A 25,214-nucleotide genomic window follows, 5' to 3' on the forward strand; every position below is an offset into this window, starting at 1 on the left:
ATATATATTATAGTGATATGGGAGTATGGAGGAATTCCTTTTCTTTTCATACTATCCTTAAAATGCAAAATTTCAAAAAACCTTGTGTATACATCGACGCGCAGTTGAAAAAGGAATATTCCTGCCAAATTTTATAGAATTCTATCAACGCGTTTGGCCGTAAATGCGTTACATACATACATACAAAAGAAAATCCGAGTTAAAACACAGATCTCACAACATTCGGTCAATAATAATTTTTCTGAGCTTTGAAGTGTGAATTGCTACTTTACAACGTGAAACTCACAACCTACATTTTGATTTTGGACTGTATAGTATAAATTGGAAATGGGACAGTTTCGGGCGGAAGCCTGTTGTGCCTATCCTCATGTCAAGTATACATTGTGATTAATAGATAAGTTTTTAGGAAGACTGGCATTATAAGTGGCATTTGGTAAGTAAGCATTATTGGGCTGGCCACTAACGGTTGGACAAGCATGATAGTGAACTACCAAAAACTTCTGGTTATCTCAATTACAAAAAAAATATTATTTTAAACAATGAGAAATTATATTTTCTTGCCAAAAGAAATATATCTGATCATAATTGACAGGACAATCGATATCGATATCACATCATAATATCATACTGGAATAACTTTATCACAGCTATCTAATTGACCAGGCGAAGTGAGGTCTAACATTCAAGTTGAAGGTTTGGCATTTCTCTTTATGTTTAAATGTTTGAATGTTTAAATGTTTATATGTTGCGCATTTACGGCGAAATGCGGTAATATATTTCCATGAAATTTGACAGGTATGTTCCTTTTTTTTAAAAGGATTATGCGCGTCGACGTATATACAAGGTTTTTGGAAATTTTGCATTTCAAGGATAATATAAAAGGAAAAAGGAGCCTCCTTCATACGCAAATATTAGAGTGAAAATCAGACTATAGAATTATTCATAATAAATCAGCTGACAAGTGATTACACAGATATGTGGAGAAGCCAGTCTATTGCTGTATTTCCATATAAGGTCTATAGTTTCAATCAGGTACTTGTAGATGAGAATACTGCGTGAGGTCTACTGTTCACAGAACTACTAGTATAGAAGGCGTTGGAAAAAGAGAATCAGCAACCCTGTCTTTCAATCAGTTCCACTGACTTTACAAGCGTGAATCTCATTGGGTCGATTGGATAAAAACTAGAATCTAGTGACTAGCAATTAGTTATTGATTCTAGCTATACAAATAAGATTATACAGGATTTGAATCCTACCATTTGATTGAAAATTATCTAAAACTAGCGATTGCTAGCTTTTATTCGATTGATGAATTTGATTCAAGAAATTAAAGGGCCAACTTCCGAGCTCTAGATTTAGCTAAGTTCTAGACTTCAAACAACTGGAGCCAAAAAGTTGGTTTTCCGAAACGGGGCGTAGTCGTAGTTTTTATGATAATCTTTATTTTCTCATTTCTATGATTGGAAACGTTTTTCCTTGACGAAATGAAACATTCCTAAATAATTCAAAATAGCTTAAACTTTACACTCTTTACTCTTTATTTTATTTTGGGTTCAATTTTCTAGTTTTTCAAAATTTAATTTAAATATTGTTAGTACTTTTACTGCGACTACGCCCCGTTTCGGAAAGCCAATTTCCTGATTCCAGCTGTTTAAAGTCTAGAACTTACCTGAATCCCTAGCTCGGAACCAGCCCTGAATCATGGTGTTTTTTGTACTTTTAAGTGATATTTTTTCTAATATACAATAGGGGTATTCACAATGTTGGAGTTAGCTGGCTAAGTCGAGCTATTCGCTATCTCCTGCTATTTGCTAAGTCTGTGTTAACTCAATGCTATAGTAGTACCTTAGAAAAAAATTAACAGACGAGATAGCAGATAGCGCAGGTTTGAGTCCGCAAACTCTGTTAAAACGGCGGCCATATTTGATAGCAAAAGTGATTTTATAAACTTTGATTTACACAAATTATCCGCTTGGAATGCTATTGCAGTTAGCTTATAGCAGTTGGTTTTAGATGGGGCGTTCACAATCCAGAGTTATCAAATAGCACTTAAGCTGGCTAAAATAACATTGTGAATACCCCTAATGTATTTTTTGTGTATTATTTTGAGGCAATAAAATTTGATTTGATTGATCTAATATAGGTGCAATGTGTTACTTACGCGTGGTGATATAGCCTCGAGCCTGACATCCATGTACATGGTGGGAATGTCTTTGGCCGTTTCTAGTGAGGCCGCCGCACTGGTCGCCATTAGTGACTGGTACAGGTTCAGCACGAAACAGTTCAGCCACAGCAAGGTCAGCACATCGAAGTACACCTGAACTGGGTTGATGTGCACATAGAACTTTGGCGGTGGTACTGCAAAATTAACAATAAACCTCAATACTTTTGATGAATTGTGTTTTGTGTAACATTGAGTGAATCTTCTTCTTCTTCAGGTATCTTCTCTATTACGGAGGTTGGCTACCATCATGGCGATTCTAACTTTGTTGACTGCTGCTCGTAAGAGGTCCTTTGACGTGCAGTCGAATGCTTCCCTGAGGTTTCTCAATCAAGACATTCTTCCACGTCCCACTGAACGCTTACTAACCATTTTAACCCTGTATTATGAGGCGCGAAATCACGTACTTAGGTCCTCTCATAATGTGCCGTCAGCTTCCTTATTTTAATGTCACGCACAATAGCCAGTTGTTTACCCATTCTTCTGAGAACCTCTGCATTTGTGACTCTATCTGTCCAAGATATGTGGAGTATTCGCCGGTAGATAATTGGAACTGGTGGATAATTTTGGAACTACTGGGACAGTTTCCTGATATTTTGATTACCTGAGATTTGCTGTGCTTTCAGTTTGGCTTTCGAAAAGTGCCTAATAAACAATTATTCTCATATTATTTTATTTTTTTGGTGTGGAGAAAAATAGCGTTTGCATCATGGGCAAAAATGTGTTACCGGCTCTCAATCTTTTCTAGTCCTCGGACTTGAAAACCGATTTCGAGCCGGTAAACGCATATTTTCGGCCCTAGGTGCGAAATATACTATATTGTCGAACAGTGCTTGACGTTACGTCACTTTCCAATTAGATAGAATAAATAAATAAATATGTATTTATTTATTACGTCATTTTCCAGTTAGATAGATGATTGGTTGATGGAAATTGATGTAAAGTGGTCAAAAGTAATGGCCACCAGTAACTAGATAAAATAAATGAATATTTATTTATCTATCACGTCATTTTCCAGTTAGATAGATAATGGAAAGTTAGATTGTTAGTTAATGGAAATTTATGTAAAGTGACTGTAAAGTGTACTGGCCACCAGTAAGTCTCTACTTTCCCCGTCTAAAAGGTTTTTTGGAGTTTGGTATGCCATTAAAGTTCACACAAGAACCGCAACACAAGTGTAAGGCGAAAGTTCAAGGAATGTAGTTAAATAATACATTTTTTCGTACCAAATACAGGTGTGAAGGAATACATGTAATGGAATGATATATTTGAATTTTCAAAGTATGCTACAGTTTTGTACTGTACACTAATAAAGATTATAGGGAGAACGAAGAACAATGAACTTACAAGAATGACACTGTACAACCCAAACGATGGAAAGATCACATCTAACGATAGAATGAACTAGAAATTCTAGGGAATCTACTTCCCCAATCTATTTTTGGATTATTCAGTTTTGATAATAAATTGATGTTGATGAAATGAAATATAAATTATTGAACAAAATTCTAAATGAATAAGAACTATTAAATTCTCTGAAGATTTGAGAATCTGTAGTTCAAGGAATGTAAGTAAACGTTCAAGGAATGCTGTCAAATTAGATGTTTAAGATGGTTAGGTCACGTTGAGAAAATTCTCTGAAGGCTTAACTTTAAAGTTTAAAAGTAAAACTTCAAGTAATGCTATCAAATATTATATGTTTGAGCTGGTTAGGTCGCGTTAAGAGAATGAATAACTCAAGACCTTAGCTAAAACAGATTTGATCGCAAAATACCATATCATTTCACATACTTCAGCAATGAGAGACTGCTCAACAGCACCTCATTGAATTGCACCGCAATATAAAATTGGAGTTTCACTATTATTCAATTATCACCTGCTCAAGTGACCATAATTCTACTTCATTTTTTTAAACACTTATCATTGCAATTATTTGGAGAGAAAACGGTTAACCTTGTGTTATTTCTCAACCAAATTCAGCTAAAACAATGATTAACAATATATATTGCACAAGCTTTCAATTTAAGGGGTTCTGAGAAGAACCACTATAATCTTGGTGGCACATAAAGTGAACAAAATTAGATTTTTGTTCAGTCTCAGTTTGGTTAGTTTGTTAGATTAAGGTTACTGTAAACATTTTAGTAGGTCAGCACTACCTATGTTATAATGTCTTGCGTGGATGAAACATTTTGAAATAAATACTTCTAGTCAATTAATGTGTGATTAGTTCATACAATTTATATCTACCTAATATTATAAGATGTTATTACTCACGGGGAAATGGTATATCACCAGGGTAATAATAGTAGGTGAACTCAGCATGGATTGTCTTCAGATCGGTTGGTAACATATAACGCTCCCGATCGCCTGTAATAACATACATGAACAATAATGAGCTAGAGTTTTATGTAGGAAAAAAAACAAAGAATTTCAAGAGTGAGCTATGTTATTTTATGTTTCCTGCTTTATAATTTACATGATCATTTTCATCCAGATGTCAATATAATCTTCAATTGAGCATCCAATTATTATGAGCTTCACACAAAAAAGAGGTAACTAAGAAAGACTTTGATATTGATAAAAAAAACATTGGTAATTTTTTTGATAAGATGGGGAATTTTTCAATCCAGTTTTTTATTACATAACATCTACATCTAAAGCCGGTGTCACACCTGTCATGCAGCGTTCCGATCCTACTCATGTCTGATATTCCTGTTGGATGGTGGTGATAGGACAAACCACAGTAGAACACATCGTACGACATGAATGGCATGCACCATTCTAGGCCATAAAAACATTAAGAGCAATGCAAAACCGTCAACTTGAATCTTAGAACTCACTTTGCTCGGTCAATGAGAACTAATCAGTGCATTGGTCAATTCATCAATTTCGGTTTGAATTACTTATGATGTTTTTCTCAAAAGTTTTTATTTCTATCAAAAACAGTATACATTATTTTCAGTAGATAATCAAAATAATTGGAGAACTTACAACATTCATCTAGGACGACCCATCAATCAACAAACTACACAAAACTCAACAAATATCACCTATAAACCTAAACCTAAACATCAAAACAGAAACCTTGCTAAAACATCAATTTAAAAATTCAACTACAACCTTTAACCAGATACAAACATCACAATACACAATTTCATTCCCTAAAAAAACATAAAATAAAACAACATTATAACAAAAACATTAATCAGGGATAAAAACATAATGGGGTACACTTATAACATTGAAACATAGTATAACACAGTACTAAAACATCAACATGATATTGGGATAGGGTCTATAATACAGTCATTGTACTACAACATCACCATAGATTTGGGTAGGGTCTATTTTGAAAGAGGGAAACAAGTCAATGTCAGTTACATTAGTAAAATATTTCATGCAACATAATTTTTCCGAGGTATTTGATTCTGGTGGCATTCTTGAGGGAAAAAGGATGAGGCAAACACCTCAAGTCTTTCATCGTCTATAGGTACATGCCACACGTTGCGAAGGAGAAGGTGAAAGGGAAAATTGAGACAGCAAAAGGAGAAGGAAAAATAAATGAGGAGTAATGACGTAATATGAGAGAAGAATATTGCATGAGGAAAAGAAAAGGAACATACAAGGACTCCGCCCCGCGGCCAAATGGTAGCGAATCAAGGCTCCTACACACGCGTACATTCTGTACGTCGTGACGTCATCACTGCTTGTTACATTTGTCCCACTCTCACCACTACCTACGTAAACAAAGCCGTAGTGCATTCGTGTGACGTCAGCACAGGTAGGGCTCCTACACCAATAAAACACTAGCTGATATAGATCAGCTGAAATCAACGAATTTTTATTAGTCTAGGAGCCCTACCTGTGCTGACGTCACACGAATGCACTACGGCTTTGTTTACGGAGGTAGTGCTCTCACTCTGTCAGAGTAATAACGTTATTACTCTATCCGATAAAGATATGCTTTTTTATGACCATTCATATTCGGTCAGCCCAAACTCCTTTGGATCCGAGTCTGTGAGATTATATCATTCAAAAATAATCATAACAGAATAGTCGTGTGCCATTGATTTATTTCGACTTGTGAGCTGTGAAGAATTTGTGAAATCATGAATAAATGGAATTTCCAGTTGTGACAGTCTGTTGAACCGGGAATTGTCCAACCCCCTCATCTACCGGGAATTCCCTTGATTGTCACCACCACCCACCACCCCATCAACTTTTCGATAATTAGCACATCTTGATGAGAGAGAATAAGAACAGTACTAATACGTATCCTATGCTAAGTGAGAGATTTTCCAAGTTATTAGTGTTAGAAGGTTTCAAGTTTTCGAAAAATAGGACGAAAACTGGTCAAAATTGGAGTTATACTACTAAAACGTGTTCCGTGCATTTGTTTAGGGACGACATTTGAAGGTAAAGGTGTGCATAACCATGAAACATGAGAGCAATACAAGCGCGAGTGATGACGTCACTAACGTTCACTTTGTGAGTGGCCATAACCATTCTGACCTTGGGGCGGAATTCATAGATTTCAAAGCGAAGGAAAGATAAATTGGAGAAATCTAAGAGGATAAAGGAAAAGAAAGAGGAGAATTGTGACAAATGTAAGATAAGTGACACTAGTTGTAGAAACAGGTAGAATCTAATAGAGTAGAGTTCTAGTTACACATTGTTTGGGTTGACTACTTGTGAGGGTACATGCATGAACTACATTCACGTGTAAATCTGTGGAGTCAGCGTTTCTACCTGGAAGACTGGGTCTCCTCTTGTGTTGGCCTTCAAAGGAATCAAATTGTACTCAGCATAAGATTTCAAAATCGAAACAATTTACACTGAAATATAACTTTGATTACAAAAATGACAAAATATTCTCGGTCTATCATACAATGTTCACAATAATAATCAGCTTAAGGTTTTCAGTTGGTTGAAAATACTAATTTTATATCCATCTTATTTTTGTCTTATTTAATAAATGTATGATTAGTAAGCACTGTAGAAAAAGTTATTATGGAGATTAATTGGACAATTGATTGGTATTTATTTTATCATTGATATAACCGGTTTGACTGTTTTGCCTTTCTGGTTAATGCTTTTTTTCATTCTCTCTTCTGAGAATTTCTGGAATCCCTGCCACTGCGGTCTTCAATAAAATATTGTTTTTTCTTCTTTATTTATTCTATTAATCAATCAATGTATTAAGTATACTTATTCCTACATACATATTCCTACATACTCATTCTTAAATATACATCAGCACAATGTATTATCTATTTTATAACCAGAATATTAATAATACATCTACAAGATAAGTGTATTCTCTATTATTTACTTATATGAGCAGATTAAGCTTATTATGTATGAAGTGGACCCCCCACACAGATGGAGTCTAGTAGGGGGATTCCAAAATATGTCGTCTATTGTATTTCTTATTCGTGTATTATGTTTTTTTTTTTTTTTGAAATAAACTGAATTGAATTGAATTAATAGGTTACTTTAATAGGTTTATCCTCACAGGATAGGATTGGACCATAGATCATAAAGCTATGATTGCCTGGAGTATTACTCAAGAATGAATCAATTGAGAAAACTGTGTAATTGTGGAAATTGACATAATGGAAATAATAATAACACTTTCTCTTTTCAACAGTAAACACCTACACTTATCAATTTTATCAAATGATATCTCTATTGAGTACATACTGAATTGGAAACTATTGTTAGCTGAAAATGCTAATTTTATAATAATTATTGGTTTTATCAAGGCTGATCCAAATGGAGCATCTTATTATTTTAAACATTTCATGGAGCAATCATAATTCTTCTTGTTACTCAGTAAATATAATGCTTGTGCACCTGAGGGTGTTATAGAGCATAAAAAATCCATGGCGCCTCTCCATTCTTAAAGGATGTTTGATAAATTATATGTGATATTGAATTCCTTATTAATTTGTTTCTGATTTAAGATGATCAATCACCAAATCCGGAATAATCTACGATAGATTCTCAAAAAATAATGGACATATTACGCGCATTAAAGTTAGGAAAAAACTCCTAAGCCCTAGTCGTTCTTATTAATTTTTTATGATAGCTCATGATCATCATTATTGATCTTTTATGATGACTTCTTGTCGATAATTCGAGTAGTTCTTATTAATTTTTATGATATCTCATGATCATCCTTATTGATCATCCTTATTAATTTTAAATGATAACTCATGATCATCCTTATTAATTTTTTATGATAACTCATGATTATCCTTATTGATCTTCTATGATAACTTCTTGTCGATAATTCTATCTGATGGGTCAAGTCAGGAGACTTAAGAGACTTTCAGTCAGGAGAGAAAGATCGACTGCCCTTAAGGTACTGCGATTTCAACCTTCTCCTCGTGACTGAACCATATATTACTGTAGTTATTCATGTTGTTACTACCAAAGATGGGAAAATAAATGATAGAATGTTACCTTTGACAAAAGGTCTTGGCGAATGCATTTTGGAGGTGGTGGTAACTCTGTAGAGTGTGAAGTCTTCTACTCTCAGTATGACACAGCTGGTCATCAGTTTGGAGAATTGTGACGACATGTACGCCTTAAGCGGGTTCAAACTGCTGGGTGAAGGGGTGCCACTTCGTGCTTGGGGTGAGTCCTGCAAAATTGTAAAAAAATGAATTTATTTAGTTGAATCTAGCAAGATCCCAATTCCTCATGATGCACTACTATTCATATCTGAGTGTTAGTTACCTACAAATCAACCACTTGATTTGATTGGAGATCGACCACGCGCTTCAAAGAGTTTGGGGGGAGGTGAATCCAAATATATGAAATCAAAATCCTCCTATATTAATTTTTAAGGAAGTTGGACTTTGAGAAAAAGATGTGAGTAATCAGTTGCCGAGCTCTCTGCTGAAATAAAAAGCAACTGTCAAATCCGAAGCCATTTTAGTCTGGCTCATTCTTTGCCGAGTGAGTGCCGACGTATTATGTTTTAGAACGTTTACATTACTACAAGTTCCCGGCATTCGACCACCAGTCATGACGCTGCGTCAAATCTATGGTAATAGAAACGAGGCACGAGAGTGCGCGGTAGCACTCGTAACCATGAATTGTAATGCAGTCGTATTGAATTGATGTCCCATTAGAGACTAATGTAAAAACAATAGACCAAAGTTGCAACAATAATGAGCTTGAAAAACAATGATGGCCGACTGTCGACTCCAACAAATACGCGATCCAGATTTGATTAGCTAATGAAAAATATTAGGGTGGTGATAAGGTTAGTGGTCCGAGAAGAAAAAGGAAGAAGGAAGGAGGATGAGGATAAGGATGAGGAAGAGGAAGAGGAAGAAGAAGAAAAAGAGGAAGAGGAAGAGGAAGAAAAAGAAAGAGTGAAAGAAGAAAAATGATTAGAAGGGGGAGAAGGAAGGAAAGAAAAAAGAAGAGAAGAAGAATGAGAGGATGGAAAAGAAGAAGGAGAATAAAGTGGAGTAAAGGAAGGGGAAGGAAAGAGGAGGAGGAGGAGGAGGAGAGGAGGAGGAGGAGGAAGAGACGGAATATGATCTCACCTGTCCACCAGTTGGTTGATACTGGCCAGCATCGGACACCATGTGGAGGAGAGAGGTGCGGAATGCGGCATGCGCCTGCTTGAGCCACTGAGCGGGCACGGCGTCTCCACTCTCCCTGTAGCGCGCCCAGTGCCCTCTGTCGGCCGCTGCCAGGTGGTAAGGGTAATAGTCCGCCTGCAGGTTGCTCACTGTCAGCTGTAAACTGCCACCCGGTTGCAGGTTTGGGTGGCATGATCTGCCAACTGCCACCAAAACACATCAATCAATTTAAATATACAGAATTCTATTTCCATAGAATAATAAAACTATTATAGAATTTAACACATAAACAGGGTATAGCAACGCTACAACTATTCAAATTAATTAAATAAAGCAATATATAACAGTGGGAATTATCCCCATTACTTTGATAACACCATTATTACTATTACCGAATACTATTGTTATTATCAATTATATTAATATTATACAGAAATGTATTATTACGGTGAATGTGCAGCATACCAATACCCTGATAGTGAAATAGTAATTGCCCACCAAAGACTAAACAAGTCTGTTTGTGGGTTTGTTTGTGGAAACAGATTAATATTTCTTTTACTAGCATAATTTGACAGAAGGTTTCATTGGGGATCCTATTCGAATTGAAAAAAACTACTTTTCTGTCGGTTCATAATTTCGGTTGGCCATCTTGGAACTGTCATTTTGAATCCAACTTCATTTTTTTTCAAAGTGGTCATATGATACATGATTTCGATACAGAATTTCAAGAGAAAATGAATGGCGAAAACCGCACATCGATATCACAAAACTTTTTTCAAGTTTTTCACATTCAAAGATACTAATAATAATACAATCATTAAATAAATGAGTACATTGTATAGGTAGCTAAAAAAAATCGAAACCATCTAACATAACTTTTTAAAGTGTTTGTAAACAACACTCATAGTAGCATCTACTTACATTTTTGACACTATGAACAGAAAAAAATTATCTGTCAGATTTGTAGATAGTCGTTTATTTCATTTTCGAATGATTTATTAGTAACTTAGTTACTAACAATTAATTATATTGTCTATTTTATTTTTGTCAGATTGCTTTTCTACAGTATTGTATAGGAAACTGTTCATAAGGGTGTGTGCACACAGAGAGTGGTCAACGGTCAGGATATAGATATTTATGTATTTGATCATGGATATAATATATATTATCTAGATAACCATTTATGTATAAAAGGACATCTGTATCCTCTTGAGATTGCTAGAGCTCGGAACGCCTCGTTGCTTCGCTACAGACAGACAATCTAAAACTTAATGAAAATGTTTAGAAAAAGAAGCCAATAATATTTATGTAGCAATAAGTTACTGACCACCAGGATCCTCGCTGAAATGCAAGTCTATTCGTTGTGTGCAGAAGTGGTAGGACGTTTCGATGAAGTCGTACATAGCAAACACCATTCGCATCTTGTTTTGTTCGTTGCTGTCCATCCGTGCCTGCTGCGACATCTGAGCTCTGTACTCTGGCAAACTCTAACAAAACAAATATAAACATTTCAATAAATGACAATTCATAATCTGTGGTCTGTACTCTGGTAAACGCTGTACAAAACAGATAAATACATTCCATTAAGCAACAATTTATATGTAGTTTGAAAATCAATTTCCTTTACAATCAACAGAATGAATTGGAATAATAATTGTAATAATTTACTGTAGCCTACAGATGGTTAGGTACTTCGAGGAATTATATATTTTGTTTATTTTTTTAGGTTTTATTTTTTTAATAGTGCTTTATTTCTATTTGTGTAAAATTGAGAAAGACTTAGGCCCATTTCACACCAAAGCTGGGCCGGTCCGGGCCGAGCAGAGCGGAATCGTCCGGAGGCGGATCGGCCGAGCGGAATCTGCCTGCGTTTGCACTGAAGCCGATTCACTCAGTAGGCTTTCTAGCCTTGTAGTGAGAACTCACTATGTGGGAAGATCGAACTAAACTGAAAGAAGGCAGAATCCGCTTGGCCGAAAACGCTCGAGTTGGGCGTCAAGCCGACTACACAAATCCTCTCGGCTCGGCCCGGCGTTGATTTGAATGCTCCCGACTAAATCCTGCATAGTTTGCGCGCACGCAGATTCCGCTCGGCTCGGCTCGGCCCAGCTTTGGTGTGAAACCCCACTTAATCTGCTATAAAATGTTAATAACTTAATACTTGTAGATTCTATAGGATTGAACATAACTTATCACACACATGATGAACATATGTGTTTGTCAAGTTCCATTCAATCTAATAGAATCTTTAATGACCAAGTTATTAACATTTTGTTAATAACTTTGGTGTAAACTTAGCTCTATTCTTTTTTTTTAGTTATCAAAATTGAGTGACTGTCTCGTTCATATTATTATGTACAATAACAATAGTGTAGAACTTCAACCACAGCTGTTAAGCTACTAAAGTTCTTTTATTCCATCATGATTTTCTATATAAAAATTGCATTATAAAAATATTTGTAAAACATGTCAGTGTTGTGAATAAATTTCAATTTCAAAAATATCGTTGACGACTAGCCAGAATTAATGGTAGTAGCGTACTGTCAGCCAATGCTGGAAATTTAAAGTGTCAGAATTCCTTATGAATAACATCAATGCTTCACAATTTGAATGTTCCTACCAACTATGATAGAAAGTGCCTACAACTCGCTAATAGCACTAACAATGTACAATGTATGTTTAGATGTATTTCAACAAAAGAACTACAATCTTCAAAATGTTTCAATTTTACAAACAACATAATCTGAATAGCATTTCTTGAGCACTCACCTCTAATTTTCTAGCAGCCTTCTTTTTACGAGTGATTTCAGTGTCTTTCTGAATCAAGCCGGACAGTGAGTCAATGAAATGTAAAGCGGCTTTCAATTGCGAGTCGGTGAGCACCCAAAGCAGATCGTCCAATATAAGCAGAAGCCTACATCCAATTACAAAGCAATCTGCAAAAGTCACAATACAAATACCTCTACATTTTTACACAGCTCAAATCGTAAAGAAGGTTATAAAGTACCCCAGCTACATTACTTTCAATTACCACAGTAATACGGTAATAGTAATACAAACCAATGATGAAAGTTTCTTATCTTACAATATAAACTGTTTTAATATTTAAACGATTCAATTATACTTATTAACAGAACTACGATAAGTCCAATAAATATAATAACTACAATAAGCAGATTTTGCAAGATCAGTAATTTGAATAGTAAAAAAAACCAGTAGAGTACAAGAGAATTTACAATATAAAGTGATTTGAACAATGTACAAATAGTGAACAAGATTAGGTTCATAACACAGTTTGTCAAAATTAATCAGATAAAATTATTGAATTTAACAAGGAATTTCACAATAAATTGAATGAACAGAATATTAATCATAAAAAGTGTTAATTATATATCGCAAAATTGATTGAATACTAATATAGAAACATAGAAACAGGCCTACAAATAACGTTAAAATTGCATACAACTACAAACTAATTGCTGAAAAATCGGAAAAAGAAAATTGGAATACTATTTTTGAAATGATGAAACTATAGATACCCTAGTTGACATTTTGTGGATCGTATAAATGGTTTTATGGATTCAAGTAAAACTGAGAAGTATATTCCTCGCCGAAAGCGTCCCTTAAAACCTTGGATTACGGACGGAATAATAAGATCAATTATTATACGGGATAAATGCATGATAAAATAAGAAAAGGCCCTGCAGATGCTGATTCGATAAATACATACAGAGTTTATCGTAATACATTGAATAGGCTCATAAGTGAGGCGAAGGATAACTATTATAGGGATAAAATAGAACAATGTAACACCAATAGTTCAAAGCTTTGGAGGTGTATTAATGAGGCTATCGGGGAGGGGAAGAAAGAGTGTTGTAAAGTTGGAGTTGATGCCAAGAGGTTGAATGACTTTTTCACCAATGTTGGGGAGAGACAGGCTAGAACTATAAACAATGATCCCACAAGCTCTCCAAATTTCAATTTCAACAACGATGTAATTGAAACTCCTCTACCGAATTCCTTCTTTATGAGACCGACAAACTTCAATGAAGTTCAAGCGACAATAAAAGAGCTGAAAAATAACTGCACCCAGGCTTGGATAATCTCAATAACACAGTACTCAAACATATAAGCCACACTATTTCACAGCCGCTTTCCGTGATTTTCAACAAATGCTTTGAACAAGGCTACTTCCCTAAACATTTCAAAACGGCCAAGATAAAACCTTTATTCAAGCAAGGAGATCCCTTGGACCCAAGTAACTACAGACCAATCAGCCTTATTAGTAATCTAGCAAAAATCATGGAGAAAATTATAAAGAAGAGATTAGTTGTGTATTTGAACAAGCATAAAATAATAGATAAGAATCAATTTGGATTCCAGACTGCGAAAAGTACCGAAGATGCGTTAATTGAATTTTCTAATACTGTTTCACAAAACTTGAATTCCAATTACAAATCTATAGCAGTTTTCCTGGATAATAAAAAAGCCTTTGATACTATACCACATAGTTTTCTTTACAATAAACTCGAAAGATATGGCTTTAGGGGAATATTTCTAGAACTCATAAAGAGCTACTTGAGAGATAGAACCCAGTCTTTAACAATCGACGGACTTACTGATGTCTCCAAAATGACCTCCTACGGTTTGCCTCAGGGAACGGTACTATCACCAATCCTCTTTATATTATATGTCAATGACTTATTAAAGCTGAAATTAAAAAACGCCACAACTATATCATTCGCAGATGACACTGCAGCTATTTTCCATGGGGAATCTTGGACTGGGGTACATGAAATTGCAGAACAGAACTGTTTGCTCATAAAAAATTGGTTGGACAGAAACACCCTAAGCCTGAACATTGAAAAAACCAATTACATCACCTTCGCATTCAATACAACTGGTAAACCCGATGAGAATTTAAATCTGAAACTCCACTCAAACTGCAACAATAACTGCACCTGCCCTACTATAAAAAGAGTCAAAAGTACCAAATATCTAGGTGTCCAAATAGATGAAAATTTGAAGTGGGACATACACATAAAATTTATTTGCAGAAGAATGAGATATCTATCCTATAAATTCTACGAAGCAAAAAAAATCCTGAACTCAAAACATCTAAAAATGGTTTACTTTGCACTGGTCCAGTCCATAATTCAGTATGGTATATCCGTATGGGGGGGCTGTTATAATTCTCACTTAGAAGAGCTTTTCATAGTTCAAAAATCAATAATCAAAACAATTTTGAATAAACCCAGACTTTACCCAACCGACTTGACTTTCAAAGAGTTTAATGTGTTAACAGTTAGGCAGTTGTACGTAATAAATGTAGCGAAATATATAATCAAACATAAAGCTAATTTTCCTTGCACAAATAACACAATCAATAACCTGTACAATCTGAGACCCTCCTCAAATAAGTATCTTATGTACAATACAAACATTGAAACCATCAGAAGACAACTTATATATTTAAGCACTAAATTGATAAATAAAATTCCTGAAGAATATATCTGCTGCGCAAAATTGACTAAAAAAATAAAACATGATATTAGTATTTGGATTAAAACGAACTATTTTTTCTACCTGTAAATTAAACAATGTAAAAGAGGAACTTAGTGTTTTTGTGTGCTCACTTACCAATCTAGTGTGGACCTTTTTTTTATTTTTCTTTATTAAATTAACTATCCTATCATCCCACCTCACCTTTTTTCCTAATCCTTTTTTTCCCTCTCAAGGATTGAAAGCCTTCCTAGTACATGGGTAACCATAGTTGGAAGAGCTCCAATCCCACCCCTTTTTTTTTTTTTTTACACCAAATATTGAATTAGCATCTTGTACGGACATTTTTGTTTTTTTGTACTAATTTTGCTAGTTGTTTGTTATTGTTGTAATTTAATATTACTTGTATTTTATGTATGTGTGTAAAGGAAAATAAATTGAGTTTTACATTGAATGAACTGTCAAAAATATATTACTACATTATTGAGGAAAATATGAGTGACTGGAGGTTGGTGAAATTCAGCATTTAGTAGAAGGTAATAAGTGAAAAAGAATGAAACTGGAAGATGAAATTTATTTTTTCTGCATCTATGAGAGATTTGATAGATCTGATGAGCAGCCATGATACGAATGTGCCTCAAAATGTTAACGAGAAAACTAAATTGAAGATTTCATTGATGAGCAGCTATAAAACTGTACACAATAACAATTTATTCAAAATTTTAAGGAAACATTTAAAGAGAATATTATTCCTATTTAATTACTCAACATACTATAGCCTATCACTGATGAAGAGTGAAATACAAGGAAAGAAGATGTTGGCTCAATTGTATCTGTAATGAACAAAAGCTTGAGGAAAGAATGAAACGTTGCGTGAATTTGAAAATGGAATTTAAAGAAAAATTTTTTGATTGCGAATTAGAAATTGCTCTCAATTTGAATTAATATATCTATAGCATGAATAATGAAATATTGTACAAGGTGCGCCAGAGAAACTTACTTATTTGCAAAAATTCCCGTGCATTGAATTGGTCGTGTAGAGAGGTAGGAGGGGGCGCATCTGGAGGTTCCCAAATTTATACTCCCTCAAGTAAATAGCCATCATGCTCTGGTCTAGAGAGCAGCGGGCATTCGCAGTTGAGAGCTTCTTTTCTAATGGTCGATCACCTTCCGCGCTCGATTTGAAATTCCTCCCCACAGACTCGTTCCTGGCTATAATTTGATTCTGTCGTGGGTTAACTCATTTCAGAAGTGTGGAAGTGTCGCTAAAGCCAGAAATGGACTTCAAAAAACCATTAGAACTCATTCGAAAGTGGGGCAGTCAGTTGTGCGTTCTCCCCGGCGTTCGGCTCGCAAACACGCAGCTGCTATGGCAATTTCTGACTCCACTGTTCGACGAATTTCCCATGATGACCTTCAACTTCATCCCTATAAATTGGCTGTTGTTCAAGAATTGACTAAAAGCGAATTTGTTGCCCGTCAAAATGCATGTGATATGGCGATTGACAACCTGCCTGAAGACGCGATCATTTTTTTAGTGACAAGGCTCATTTCCACATGCGTTTCCTCAAAATCTCTGGTTTATGTTGATCGACCACGGACCATAGCACACCTCAATAACAAAATTCGTGACGCCATTGTCTACATACCGATTGATATACTGCAACGAAATTTTAAAAATCGACTTCATCAGTATATGCGCAATGGGGTTCGCCGTTGGTCTGATGTCATTTTGAAGACTGCATGGAAAAAATTGAGATATTGTATTCTCATATAAAAAAATAATAAAACAATATCTAAAGTACTTTTGTTTTTATTGACCTTTCAAATAAGTAAGTTTCTCTGGCGCACCTTGTATTATCTGGGTGATCTAAGACTTTAAAAATTTAGGTGAAAACTTATTAAAAAAACAGAATATTCTAGAATACAAATGACCAATAAATGTAATGAGTTATTGAGTGATAATTTACAAATTTATCAAATTGAAAACTCATGAAAAATTTCCTTTAAGCGACGGTATCCTATTATAATATAAATAGATGATTGTTCAAACCTCATGAGGCCGCTGCAATTTCAACCCTTTTCAAGTGACTGAATCAATCAATCAATTAAGCCTCCAAAGAAATAATTGTTAATGAGATTGTGAAATTGATTTGTTTTACTGCTTTAAATATTTTACACATGATAAATACCTGATAACCGTTTCTTAATGGTGATTCGACATCTTGTGGTATTGGTTAGCAGTCGCAAAGGCGGCAAATTCTTGTCACTGATAGAACTCGCTTCTATCCTCAGAGTTTGCCACTCGATCTCTTTGAATATCATGATCTGATTGCGGTGCATATCTTTTAGCCTTGTATACCTCAGATCACTGTCCTGCCATTTGGGCGTTTTCGATTGCACCTTTATCCTCAGGATCTGTGAAAATAAACAATGATAACTGAAGGAATTATGAAAAAAAATATTTAAAAAATGAGTAGAAATAAAAGTTATTCCTTATTCATTACTTCTTGGTGAGGACAACCTATTATATAATTAGAACTACCTACATTATTAATTTAACTCTTTGCTATAAGAAAAAAATGTTCAATAACCTTTTTAGGCTAGATTGCAATAACTAGACAGGAAAGAAAATTCATCAATTTATGAATATCATTGGAATAAACTTTTTCAAAATAGTAATTGCTTGCAATTTGAAAACATTTCTCAAAAAATTTTTTTTTAATTTCAACTCTATGATAAGTCGGCTAAAGATTGTTAAACGGGCTATAACTCCAATTTTGGACGAAACAAGATAGATTCAAACAGTTTTGTATTACTATTGCAAACGGAGTTTTGGCTCCTAAAATATATCAAAATTGCATGTTCTTTATGGCTGTTTAATAATATTATTTACAGTTGATAGTATAAGAGGCTGGCCACTAACGGTTGAACGAGCATGCACAAACACACTCGACTTCATTGTTTTTGTCATTACAGCTGTTATCACAGCGAAACGCCCCGAACAAAGTTTTTGAGGTTAGGTTTTTGTATTTATAATTTACGTTGTTTATTTTTCTTTCAATATAAATTGTAATATTCCAGTGGTTTATTTATTGTTATTGGTTGTTTATTTCATGTTAGAAGTCTCTTGCTGATTTACTGTATGTGCATGCACGTTCAACCGTTAGTGGCCAACCTAAGAATATTAATTATTATTAATTAATTAAAGCACGTTAAATATATATTAGTGCAGTTTTATTGCTTGATACAACAATTTACTTCTTCTTAGTGCCGGTTGCACAACAGCCGGTTACATTTTAACCGTGATTTATTCTACGAGAACCAATCAGAGAAGCCGTCTTATCAAAAAGGTCTCGTGGAATTAATCACGGTTAAAATTTAACCGTCTTTTGTGGAACCGGGCCATAGTCTTTCTTCTTCTCTTACATCTTTTTCTGCGTCTTTTTATTAATTTTGTTGTTGTTGTTCTGTTTTTTGTCTGTCGTCTTATTCTTCTTCTTACTTCTCAGTTTCTTAAATGAAAATTGTTTTTATGTAAATGGACATAATAGATAACATAAATGTAATGATACCACACAAGTCCTCTTTTTGGTGTTTCGGCCATCTTTCCGGTAGGAGACGGATTATCGAGGTTCCACTTTATAGATTATATTTAAGGTAACAACTAGCTTACAAGTACTATTCAATTCTATTTTATTTATATCGATTCCATTCAATTTTTATTCATAACTGATATAATAATGATATTCAAGTAACAGCCAGCTTATCTGTACAGTACTGTTCAATTCTATTTTATTTCTATCAATTCCATTAAATTTTTAATCATAAATGATATTCAAGTAACAGCCATCTTATCTGTACTGTTCAATTCTATTATATTTCTATCCATTCCATTCAATTTTTATCTACAACTAAACTATGAATCTGGCTCTATGATGGATTGATGAAGTTAATTAGGTTGATTAGTTATTAGCTAAGCTTACCTGTACTTTGGCAATGAAGGCAGGACTGTTGAATGTGATGGAGACCGAGTTGACGTGAATAGTCATGCCGTCGATGACTTTGTGAATGAAACTGTATTTGGCGTTATTGGCTAGAGTGGACAGTCCCTGCTGACACGACATAGATCGCAGCTCTTCGCATGTCTCTATTTCTATTTTCACTTCATCGAGAACCTACAACAATCAATTTCCATCATGAAAATACTATTAATCTATACTATAATAAAGGAAAGAGCTGGCTTAAAGACGTACGGTATAGGAAAATTACGTTTGACGCATCATCACGTCTGAGCTACTGGACTGATTAACTTGAAATTTTGCATATAGATTCTTAATTAACCGAGGATAGTTATAGGCCTATTTTCAATTATTCAAGATTTCATTACGTCATGTTTTCAGTTTGTCACGTTTTAAAATGGACCCTGGAGCACGGGTTACCTGCCAGTACAACATAAAATACTACTGCTAAGAATAGCTACTAGTATAAACAGTGATAGTAATAAAATACCTAACAGTATAAATTTAATGAATGAAGACCTGATATTTTTATTTACTTATTGTACAAACACTATATGACCATGGAAGAAAAACTAGGCTGAGCCTGTAACATTTCTTTCACAAATTTCTATAATAAGTTATTGTCAAAACTACTAGATAATTTACTGAAATTTACTAATTTAAATCACGCCCGTGTTATCGGATGGGCACGTTAAACTGTCGGTCCCGGCTGAAGTATGACAGTCGTAAGGCCCATTGACGGCTCAAATTATATTTTCAGGCGGTAGGACCTTCCCGCAAGGGACTCCCCACCAACAAAAGCCATACGAATTTACTTTTTTTTTACTGAAACAAATCAAGATACTAGACTAGTTTCGGTTGTTACATCATTATCAATCTCTAGTGTACTTCATAAAAACACAGAGTTCGAATTTAAAAAAGTGACATTGAAAAACTGACTATAATACGATCGCTCTTGGATCTACTGAAAGGTTAATCTGTATTGGATCAATCTTAAATAAAGCATAATGAAGCTAAAGCCAATAATAACGTAAGCCAACATTATGAAGCTGAAGACAATCTTTTAAATACATAGCTGAAATAATTTATAATTGTTCAGTATATTTGATGAATTTCTTCAACCAGTAAGATAATAGTCTTTACATTGTATACTCTTGTATAATTCTTCATTTATTGACCGGCTTACAAAGTTCATACAAAACCAGTTGGAATGTTAGTAATTTGGTCAAGTTACTTGTTTTTCAAATACTTATTTGCACAATATTTAAAGGTGAATCTTAAGTGCAGTTTTGAACAGAACAAGAAGCTAAGGCCTAGTGCAAATAATTAGGAACAAGCTAATTGCATTCTAACTAGCATTATGTAAACGGTAAACCCAATACGTAAGTCAACCAGGCCTTACTACAATTTCTTGCCCTACTACGGTTTTTTTAATGAAAATATTACTTTACTTAGAAAGCTTTGGATAAATGAATATTATGATTCATTATTATTCTATTAAGAATAGATTATAAAAAGAGAAGAAAATTACATTCTTATAATTAGCTAAATTCAATATAGAGCAAAACATACCGTCTAATTATACTTGTGATAATTCAATATTATTACTGTCTGAAAAAATATTCATGAGGCAAACTTTACTGAAGTTCAATAGACATGAACTTTATTTTTCAGTTTTTAATTTTATTTTATTTGACATTTCCTTATAAAAAAGTGTGAACCTTGTATGATTATTAACAATTCTAACTTATGTATAGCCTATTACAATTATGACTGAATTGAATTGCATTTTATCAGCAGTAGGACACATAGGATTATGTTGATTTGAAAGAAGCATTACGGTACCCCCATGATTACAACAACAGAAATGCTAATAATTGAAGATCAGAGACTGGTTATGAATATTCAAAAATGATTAGTAATGCTAGAACAGTATACGGCAATAAATCATTCTTCGGTATGAAGTAATATCACCAACAGCTGCTTCATTGCATATCTCATTATCTGTGGTCTTCTTTAAGATCTCTTTTCACCATCAAACGAAATTTAGTATCAACACTCGTGTTGTTTGTGTTGAGTTACGAGCAGCGATTTTTTTTTAGTTGAAGCTTCCTACCTACTGCTCAATATTAATGTTTCAACTATTGAAAGTTATCTCAACTGAAATTGAATTTCCACGAGTAGACAATGAGGAAAGTTCATTGGTCTAATAAAGAAACATGATTAGAAAAAAATGGAAGACTCTCTTTGAAAATAATAAAAATTTGACAGGGCAAGTAAGTTCCGTTTTTGTAGCTGCAGAAACGTAACGACAACTCACGTTAATTCTTAACTTTGGTCAATTTTTTCCCAAGTGGATGAAAAACAATAAATAAATTGCTTAATTTTTTGTCGAAAGACAGCGAAGGACATTTTGCGTAGTTTGGAGAAGTCTCAAGTTTGAGGAAGTACAAATTTGAAAATCGTCTTTCTCTGAAAGTATCATAATATGGTAGCCTATACACTTACTTTATTACTTTGTATTAGATGAAATATAATAACCCAGTATTTTTATATAGCATTTTGAATATAATGAATGTACTTCTAAAATTAATGGAAATGATGAATTATATTTATAAAGAAGTGATTGAAATATTATTTCACTTTTATAGAGTACAAAATGTACGAAACATAACAGACGGAATTAAATGGCGTGAAATGAATAGCCGACATTGTATCAAAAAATGAATAATAATGAAAATTGATAGAATACAATATTGTCAAATATAAACTGCAGTTTGCAATTTTTTCATAAGCATGCCTTTGATTTTGCTGTCAAGCCTAAGAATTTGGCGACAGTCCAATACTTTGTTCGTCTCGCAGCTCAGGGTCATTTTGGCAATAGATTCCAGCAAAAACTCGTTTAGAACACGTTTTTTTCAAATTTATTTCACATGCCTCAAAGTTTGAGAGCTATCTGTGAAAGTAGATACTACGCATCAAAATAATAGACCGCTTTAAATTGGAACATGAATAGCCTACATTTAACCTGAATCAATCAATTTGCTTGCATAATTGAAAAGTCGATAAGAATAGTCAATATTATCAATTATTTACTGGAAAATAAAATTGAAAGAAGGAGTTTTCTAATTGGTGAAAACCTGAATGTAAACCAATTAGGATAATTAATTGAGTTTAATTTATCATTTTTCTATAAGGTAAGTTTTTACGAGCTCAGCATTATTTTTAAAGTAGGCTAGTAGGTTGATTAGAATCTATTAATTCTTTTGCTTATTGTTGTCTACATCTTATGGAATGTTTTTAAATTTCAAAAATAAAATATTACTCTATCCCGATGTTTAATGTCCGTCTCAAAACCGAGGGAAATTATTCAATAATTATAATTATTATTAAACGAAAACCCAAATTAAATTATGTAAATCATTCCGAAGACTTCTGCTACTGCAAATATTGACAACAGGATAAACAGCTAGATGGATATTCGATGAGCGCTACTATTCAAAAATTATTTGTCAGCCCGCGAATCGAACCCGGTACCTCCTAATTGCCGGCCAGGAATGCTTGATAATGCTTAATAGCCTATTTAATAATGCTATCGATTCTCCCACTAATCAAATTGCCTTAAATCTAAGCAAAAGCTATCTGCAAACAAACTTTACTAATTCAAAAAAATAATAACTTCTACTTCAACTACTTCTATCTTGCAACTTCTAATGAATCTATTCTATCATTCCACGAAATAATCTCGTTAATGTGAACTAACTGGAACCGGGAGTGATCCGGTTAATCCGGAAATATAAGACATGACCAAGTTCATGTTCAAAACTGTTAACAGTCTTCAGTTTAGTCTATTCTATTCAATACGATATTTGTGGCTATCGATAAATAATACCATAGAGAATAGATAATAAAAAATAATTATTTTTTATAAATAAAAATAACTAATACATAAATAAATTATGTATTTATAGAATACATAATAAAAAATATTATTTTTATGAATAAAAATAACTACCATATTGTTTCTCTATTGATTCTCCCACTAATTAAATTGCCTCAAATCTAAACAAAATCCGACTGAGCGAGCATAAATAGTCCCATTAGAACTCATGAGATAATATTTTCCCTGTACCCGACAACACACTGATATTAATATGTGGGAATGAATACAGCTTAAAAAACAGATAACGATTGAAATTATAAATTTTAATAATATAAGAATGCAACTAAATAGATAGTTTAGTCATGAAAAAAGGTTGAAATCGCAGCACAGCATGCAATTTGAAAGGTCAGCCGAACTTTCTCTCGTGATTGAATTGAGTTTATCTCGTCACAATTATACATGATTGTAACATTTTAAACAGGGCACAATAATGCTTGCAACAAAAATATAATTTCTGACCGGCAATTAGGAGGTACTGGGTTCGATTCCCGGGCTGACAAATAATTTTTGAATAGTAGCGCTCATCGAATTTCCATCTAGCTGTTTACCGTGTTGTCAATATTTACAGTAGCAGAAGTCTTCGGGGTGAATTACAGCATTCAATTTGGATTTTTGTTTAGTAATAAATGAAAAATATAACAACAGTCTAAAAAAAACTCAAGACATCATGACATTTGGAGTAATATAATAAGTTTATATAATAGTAATAAATCTTATCATTCTAATAAGAAATCATAAAGATTGGTATCTAAAGATAGTATAAATAAATATTTTTAGACTATATAGTTAGCATCTGAGTACAATTGCACTGCTTAGCAAAGATTCTGTACTCAAATAATGAAATAATAATTGTCCACATAGACCTATTAGGCCTGTTCTTGGGTTAATGGAACCATCCCATCATTTAAATGAACTAAATTTATGGGGAGAAGAAGGTTTGGATAGCACCTGCATTTTCTTGCCAATGCTGTAATAATTTAGACCTAATAAATGAATATCTGTTTTTTCTCTTTGAATCACAGCAACTGGTTTATGTGGAATGTGGCCAATAATTTATTTACAAAAACTTGAAATTTCAAATTTTACAGTACTGTATTTCAAGAAATAAATTTCATTTTCATTCTATTTTCACTCTTAACATCATATCCAAAAGAGTCACTCACCAAAAATATTGGCACAGTCTTGAGTTTAGTCCATTGTATGCGGAAGGACACCTTATTGCACCAGGCTGATGTGAGCTGCACCCAGGAGGGAAGTTCTAGCAGTTCGGTTAGGACCATCTCATCCAGCTGCAAGTCCTTCAGTTCCCCCTCGCCCTTGAATGTGCTCAGGTTTATCTGATCGGCCGACAGGTTCTTCATGTACCTGCAAAAAAAATGCACTTTTCCTTATAAGGGCACGACAATAATTGATTGAATGGAATAAAAATTCTCATATACCCTTTCGAAATGGTTGAAACATGAAAATGAAAAAATTCTTTATCTGTCGGAGATAAAACTTTCAAGTCTTCTCTACCACTCAACCTCGAAACAAGTTGTGGTTGATCAATAAACCAATTTAAAAGGCTACTTGAGAATTTTAATTTCATTCTATCTTCAAGAAGAATAAACATTTGAATAGTCAACTAGACTGACCCCATTCGTGGGTTGAGTGGAAGAGGGGGATTTTATTGCTTCAATTCTAATAGTTTATTTTTACTATGGTTTTTTTAGGAAATTCATAATGATTACTTATCAAATTACAAATTTGTTTTGGAATGTAAATCTCTGAAAATGTGACACGTAGTTTTTAACATAACTTGAATAATTGCTCAATAACAAATAATAATAAAACTATTTTTAATTTGGAATAATTTAAAAGTAATTTCCCAAATAGAGTACCGTACTCCATAATGTTCTTTCTTGTTTAAGGCTACTTGTATT

At 33.8% G+C, this 25,214-nt stretch overlaps 1 protein-coding gene across 2 annotated transcripts in view; it reads right to left on the bottom strand.

The window, feature by feature from the left end:
• The window catches only part of LOC111056143 (UHRF1-binding protein 1-like), a 101,694-nt gene that overhangs the window by 69,000 nt on the left and 7,480 nt on the right, over positions 1 to 25,214 (bottom strand). The window contains exons 2-11 of one of the 2 annotated variants that reach the window (XM_039438928.1): positions 24,456 to 24,657; positions 19,314 to 19,505; positions 17,520 to 17,745; positions 12,595 to 12,761; positions 11,153 to 11,312; positions 9,787 to 10,028; positions 8,690 to 8,870; positions 6,971 to 7,000; positions 4,496 to 4,588; positions 2,162 to 2,358 (exon numbers count right to left, since the gene is read on the bottom strand). In XM_039438928.1, the coding sequence (XP_039294862.1) occupies positions 2,162 to 2,358; positions 4,496 to 4,588; positions 6,971 to 7,000; positions 8,690 to 8,870; positions 9,787 to 10,028; positions 11,153 to 11,312; positions 12,595 to 12,761; positions 17,520 to 17,745; positions 19,314 to 19,505; positions 24,456 to 24,657 (1,690 nt within the window). The remainder of the gene's footprint in view (positions 1 to 2,161; positions 2,359 to 4,495; positions 4,589 to 6,970; positions 7,001 to 8,689; positions 8,871 to 9,786; positions 10,029 to 11,152; positions 11,313 to 12,594; positions 12,762 to 17,519; positions 17,746 to 19,313; positions 19,506 to 24,455; positions 24,658 to 25,214) is intronic. The other variant, XM_039438929.1, reaches the window with a different exon arrangement.

This window comes from Nilaparvata lugens, chromosome 12, assembly GCF_014356525.2.
Source record: "Nilaparvata lugens isolate BPH chromosome 12, ASM1435652v1, whole genome shotgun sequence".
Classification (NCBI taxonomy): domain Eukaryota; kingdom Metazoa; phylum Arthropoda; class Insecta; order Hemiptera; family Delphacidae; genus Nilaparvata; species Nilaparvata lugens.